Consider the following 6930-nt stretch of genomic DNA (forward strand, 5'->3'; position numbering starts at 1 on the left):
TGGGTGGCCATTCTGACTCTACACCAGAAGATCTGGACCGGGCATTACAAGCCATGTCTGGCTTAGACTGAGTCGATTGAAACTGAATCCGATGAAGATGGAGGTCCTGTGCCTGAGCCGGGGTGGCCGGGGGGTAGAGATCCCACTCCTGATGGGGCATAGTTGGTGCCAGTGCCAGAGGTTAGGAGCTTGGGAGTGCTCTTGGATGCCTCCTTAACAATGGAGGCCCAGGTAGCAGCCACTGCCAAGTCAGCCTTTTATCATCTCTGGCTGATCAGGCAGTTGGTTTCCTTCCTCGAACACAACGACTTGGCAACAGTGATCCATGCGATGGTCACCTCGAGATTGGACTACTGTAATGCTCTCTACATGGGGCTGCCCTTGTCCCAAATCCAGAAGCTGCAGCTAGTGCAAAATGCTTCTGTCAGGCTGTTGATGGGTCTCCGTACGCAGGAGCACATCCAGCCTGTGCTAAAAGCATTGAACTGGCTGCCAATAGCATACCAGATTTGTTTCAAGGTGCTGGTCTTGACCTTTAAAGCCCTTTATGGTCAGGGTCTGCCTAAGGGGGACTGCCTTTCCCCATACATCCCTCAGAGAGCACTGCGTTCAGGGGCCCAAAACCAGCTGGCCCTCCCAGGCCCCAAGGATGGCAGACTGGCGATAACCAGGGCCAAGGCCTTCTCAGTGGTGGCTCCGCACTGGTGGAATGAGCTCCCAGAGGAGATCAGGGCCCTGCAGGACCTCCTACAGTTCTGCAGGGCCTGTAAAACAGAGCTCTTCCACCAGGCTTTCGATTAGGAGTTGCACCAAACACCTGAGAAGTGACCCTGTGCCCTGGCCTACAACTTACAGCCTGTGCTCACTGCATACATAATTGGATCAACTGAGCTAGTATGAAAGTGTCATCATGACTGCCACCTAAGTAGTACTGTTAATCTTGAAACTTCTGCTCTCGCACTTTACTTGAATATTGCTCCAGCACTTTAGGATAATTAATATTTAATTATTATGGTGTTTTTATGAATGATTTTTAACCACATTTATATATGTACTTTTATGTAAGCCGCCCTGAGCCTGCCTTGACGGGGAGGGCAGGGTATAAATTGAATGAATGAATGAATGAATGAATAAAAGACCTCCCTCCAACTGAGAGCCACCACCAGTCAGAGTAGGAACCAGTGGTATGACTCAGTATAAGCTTCATATATGTTTGTTGTTTGTTGGGGCTCTAGGGCAAGATTCCAGACTAGACGTGCAATGTAGGCTGATTCAGTAGGGGTATTTTTGTATACCATGGGGGTAACATCAGAAGTCCAAGTACACTGCAAGAGGAGCTCTTCGGTAGCTCTGTCCCATCTCAACACTGCTGCAGTTTCCAGGAGGAATGAAATGGTGGAGAGGAGCAGCACTCCTCATTTCTAATCATTCACTTTTATCAGAGTATGAACTTTACTCCATATTCTTGTATTTGGTCCCAAATCTATGCAAGCTCCAAATCTGAAACATTCACTTTTCCATCTGAAAACATGAATATTTTGTAACCTTCAATTTGCCCTTTACAGAGACCATGTCGCTGGGTTCTTGGTTCAGGTGGAATGAGCCTTCGAGACGAATGTCCCAAAGGAGCCCCACAGAAATGGTGATAGAAACCCTTATGATGGAGCTGGGCTGGCAAATTAAGGAAGCTGAGAAACAGCAGCGGGACAGAGAGAATGAGTACCGCAAGATAAAGACAGGTGTGGACTATAGCTGGCTGATTAGCTACCAGAAGCACAACTATGATATCAGTCCAGGGGAGCGTCTGCAACTGGAGGACTTGTGTTCCAAAATCCACCCCTCCTACTGTGGTCCTGTTATTATCAGGTATGGTGAAGTCTTTGGTGATCAAGAACTTCTCTGTGTTTGCCATGAAAATTCAGGACTGTGACAAGAGAATTCCTTTGCGGGTGGCCTGGGATTTGATGACAGTGAATAATTCTTGTTCCTCAATATAACTTTTTTGCAAAATGAGGGAAATACTCAATGTTTCATAGTGGTGTGTATCTGAGTATATGTGATACTGATGAAACTTACTTTTGTACCCTGTTGCATATTCAGTTCACATACTTTTTTTATATTTAATTTTTTTTAATTGAAGTTAGGTAAGTTATACATCCAAAGTTAGTCAATAAGCAAACTTCACTTTTTTTTTGTATCTGTACAATTGATTAAGTATCTAAGAGAGAAACCAAGATCTAGAAGTTGACTGTTATATGGTTCCAAAGGGGGCCCCAGGCCCGTAGCCAGGATTTTGTGGCTTGTGGGGCAATTTTTTTTTCTGGTGGGGCTGAAGTTCTCAGTGCAGAAAGAAAAGCCATTTAGCCAATAGAAAGCTGTTACCAGGATAGATCTCTAAATTGCAAGCTGTCAACCACTTTAGATGACAGTTCCCAGCTGCTGCAAGTTGCCAGCCTAAGCAACAACTCTGATAGAAAGCTGGGAGGTGGGGGTGATGACTTCTATAGTCAAGAAAAACTTTCTTAAAGGAGACCAGTTTCTTGACACAGAGTTAGAGGTCACCAACTTCAACCCCCTTGCTTTGTGTGGGAATTAATCAACTACAGCACCCCACTCTGCTTAAAGGAGCAAAAAAAGGTTTAAGGATGATTGAAAAAAGCATTTACAGGAGAAATTCTTGTGGGGCTGTGCCTTTAAGAAAGGGGGCCCACTATGGCTGTGGTCACACATGCCAGTTGAAGTGGAGGGGAAGCGAGGCTATTTCCTCCAGAGGAATTTGACACGTGGTTGTGAGATCACACTTCTCTTTGTAGCAGTGGGCGCAGCTCATCACTGTGTGATCAGACGCAACTGCTGGTGAGTTGGGTTTTTTTTGGCCGTTTTGTTTCCCATGCAGATAAATGAGGAATCGCACCTCTGCACTAAGGGCCCCTTATGGAGTATGCGATGATGTGCATACAGCGAAGAGGGGGAAGAAAAATGGCACCGAGCTGGGATGGCATGATCAGACCATCCTGATGGCATGAGAGTGTGCTTGTGCTATCACACATGGGTGCCAGAGGTGGCACTCAGAGCCCTCTCTGTGGGCACGCGTGCCATCGCCCCAGCCTGGCCCAGACCATCATTAAAGTGTCGAATTCTCTGCCAAATAATTTTAAGTAAGTGAAAGAATTTGGGATTGCTTTCCTTACTTTGTTTGGATCATCTTAAGTTAATGTATGAGTTGTTTTTTCTAAAGTAAAACCTCAGTATTCAGGTTAAATTGCCGTGTTGGCACTTTGCGATAAATAAGTGGGTTTTGAGTGAATAGGGTTGCCAGGCCCCGCAACCTCACTGGCGGGGAGGCTCCGACGGGTCCGGGAGCCGGCTCCGGATGCGCGCGTGCGTGCCACCAGCACGTCAACGGAAGTGACGTGCAACGTCGATCACGTTGGGGGCGTGGCCCAGATCGTCGGGGGAAAACCATATGGTTTCCCCCGACGATCTGGGCCACGCTCCCAACGTGAGTGGCGTGGCTGCGTCACCTCTGGTGACACAGCTTTGGGGGGCAGAGTTCCCCCTGGGCCCTGATTCCGCCACGGCGGAAATCGAGCCTCCAAAGCAGGGTTTTCCCCGCCCCCACTTGGCAGTCCTAGCAGCAGAGCAGCATGGATTGTCGACGACTGCGGGACACTTCCCAGATGTTGCTGTCTGATTGCTCTCTTTAGATCCGTCAGGTATTTGCAACTATGTTGTACCTAAAGGCATATGTGATCGCAGCCCAAGGCTACAGGCCTGGGGGGACCTGCAAGGACTTGCAGGGGGGGGGATCTCATTTCCCCTTCCTGCAATATTTCCTTTTTTCCTTCCTTGAAAGCCCCCAGAACCTGTCCTTTTCCTGCTTGCTTCTCTCCTTACCAACTACCAGCTAACCTACCTTTATCTGTCCCCCCCCCCTTCAGCTTTCCCTGGGAAAATTCTGTGTGTGCTGTGCTGGGCCCAGTTTCACAGTGGGGAACTGTAAAGTACTGGGTCCAGACGCATAGATAGTGAAATCAGCTCATTACTTTATTAAGGCAGAAGAAACTGGAATGCTCAAGCCAGGCCGGAGGCCTGCTTAAGTGTCCGTTCTGTGCCACACCCACACACCCATACACACCCGTGATTGGTTTATTTACATAGTGCCCATTCCCATAGGTTTACACTAGGATCCGAGTTGCCCGATAGGCCCGTTCTCAGATCCGTTCTGTCTATTGTTGGAGTGAGCAAAGCTCGGCTGGTTCACATGGCTGCGTGCGAACCCAACCGCATGCGCAGCTGTAGTTAGTACACAACAGGAACTCTCATGGGCTTGCAGGGGGCACCTCATTTTCCTCTGTATCCCCTTCCTCACACTATTTCCTTTTCCCCTCCTCCCAGAAACACCCATAGCCTCCCCTTTCCCTGTTTCTTTTTCTCCTTCCCAGTTCTCACCTACCCACCCCCCAACCTTTTTTCTGTTCCCCAATCTCCATTTTCAGGTTTTAGTGCAAACAAGGGGCTTTTCTCAGGTTTGTAGAAATATCTTTTTTGTCTGTTCATGGCTCCAGTCTGGGTTTACGTATCCACAGATTTTGCCATGTTGAGAATTGGATACATTGATTATTAATAGGAGATCAGAAAATCAGTTTAAAATTAACCTGAGAGAGTTCATCCTATCTTTGGCATGTTCAACAAAATTGCTCTGCATTTCTGAAGAAGTTGTTCTTTGGAACTGCATTGACTGATTTTGTTTTTAGAATGCTAGAATCAGTTTAATTTACTGGACTTCTTCAGAATCTTCACCCTGAGTATTGTGGAGTGCTTAGAACTTCCATCTACTTCTGTGAAATTTTAGCACCATTCATGATTTAGCCCCCACTACTAGAGTACTCTCCTTCTGTTGCCCCACTACCCCCCTCTTCTGGCAACTCAGTGTTTAGACGGTTCCTGAGTTCAGTCTTGCCTAAATGTCATATGATTGCAAGGAGAGCTAGAAAAAAAATCATCTGATATTTTCACCTTTGTTAATTTTGTAAAAAGTAGCCTCTTTCTGTAATACTTCTTGAGAATGTATGAGGAAAGAGGATGTATATTGCTAGTACAGATGTTTTGAAAAGAAAGTATCATGCAGATATATTGAAAGTTTTGAAGCACTGAGCCCAGCATGGATACAGATACAAAAGCAAAGCTAGATAGTGGCTGGGCTCTCCAAACAACTAATTCTATTCCTCTCCCTTGACCCAAGAATATTTATTATTCTTGAAAGCATGATTGATTCTTGATGAAATCTCAGAAACCAGATGGGGGAAGCTTGGTAGAGTTTCCAGTGGTGGCTTCAGTAGCTTGTTTAGGTAGGTACTTCTGCCTTTGACTAGAAGAACTGGAATAACTAATGCAAAATAAGCATCTTTCCTGGAGAGAAGGAAAAGGGCATTATGTACTCCACTCCTTTAATACCAAGGCTGAGCGTAGAAGTAAGGCACTACCATCTGAAATTATCCCATCCCAAATTACGAAGAATTATCTAACATTATGTTCATGAGAATGTAGCTTTAGTGTCTGTGAGTTACTAGTAGAGTCTTTCTGGGAGTATCATGCAAAAGTACATAGGAAAACTTTCAGTGTTGGATGGCTTTTATACAAAAGTTTGTGGCTATCACATAAGAACATAAGAGGAGCCCTGCTGGATCAGACTGGTGATCCATCTGGTTCAGCATCCTATCACACACAGTAGCCAGCCACTTCCTCTGAAGGGCCAATAACAGGGCAGAAAGGCTGAGACCTTCCCCTGAAGTTTGCTCTTGGCACTGGTACTCAAAGGTTTACTGCATCTGAATGTGAAGGTTCCCTGTAGTCACAAGAGCTAGTAGCCCTATCCTTCATGAATTCCCCTTTTAAAGCCATCCAGTCCTGTAGCCAGTACTACATCCTCCAGCAGCAATTCCACATTTTAATCACTCATTGTGTAAAGAAGTATTTTCTTTTGTTCATCCTGAATCTACTGCCCATCAACTTCATTAGATGCCCTCAAGTTCTAGTATTTGGGTGGCAGGAGAAAAAGTTCTGTCTACTCTCTGTAGTCCATGCGTACTTTTATAAACTTCTGTTATGTCTCTCCCTTCCCCCCAGTCATTTCTTCTCTAAACTGAAAAGCACCAGACTCTTCGACCTTTCCTCATAGGAAAAAATGCTGACCTCTTAATCATCTTAAACTTCTGTACTCCTCCCCCCCCCCAGCTCTGCAATGTCCTTTTTGAGATATGGTGACCAAAACTTCACAAAATATGCCAAATGAGGCCGCACCATAGAGTTATATAGGGGCATTATAATATTGGCTGTTTTATTTTCTATTGCTTTTCTAATAATCCCCAACAAGAGTTTGCCTTTTTCATAGAGCTGGCACACTGGGTAGACACTTTCATTGAGCTATCTACTATGACCCCAAGGCCTCTTTCTCTCTCAGTCTCAGCAAGTTTAGACTCTATTAGCATATAGTTGAAGTTGAGATTTTGTTTTTATTCCAGTGTGTACTCCATTTGGGAATTGCCCTCCCGATGCAACTGCCGAAATATTTTTATCAACTGACAGTCCCAAAACTAAGAAGAGCTTTTACTTTGGCGAGACTGAACGTTCTTCCTTCAGTGGTTTTGGAGGGCCGATAGAATAGAATATCCTTATACTAATAGCCAAGTTGCCCCCTCCGTGCGGATACTTAAATTAGCACGGAGGGGGCAGCTGTGGGGGCCAGGGGAGGTTTGTGCACACGTGGGCCAGTCCCCACGTGTGCACAAAAATAAAAAAAGTTAAAAAAAAATTCGGGGGGATGTTCAAATCCCCCCGAAAGTGCAAGAGCATCTCCTGTGCGTGCGCAGGAGATGCTCTGCTAACGCTGCCGCCGGGTGGGTGGGGAGGGAGGGGGGGCGGCCGGGC

The 6930-nt window shown here is 46.1% G+C and overlaps 1 protein-coding gene across 1 annotated transcript in view; it reads left to right on the forward strand.

Moving 5' to 3' along the window:
• The first annotated feature begins 1570 nt into the window (after positions 1 to 1570).
• The window catches only part of RD3 (retinal degeneration 3), a 7284-nt gene continuing 1924 nt past the window's right edge, over positions 1571 to 6930 (forward strand). The window contains exon 1 of the mRNA XM_015427631.1: positions 1571 to 1866. Within this exon, the coding sequence (XP_015283117.1) occupies positions 1571 to 1866 (296 nt within the window). The remainder of the gene's footprint in view (positions 1867 to 6930) is intronic.

The sequence above is a fragment of the Gekko japonicus genome, unplaced genomic scaffold (genome assembly GCF_001447785.1).
Source record: "Gekko japonicus isolate JY-2015 unplaced genomic scaffold, Gekko_japonicus_V1.1 scaffold45, whole genome shotgun sequence".
NCBI classification, from domain to species: domain Eukaryota; kingdom Metazoa; phylum Chordata; class Lepidosauria; order Squamata; family Gekkonidae; genus Gekko; species Gekko japonicus.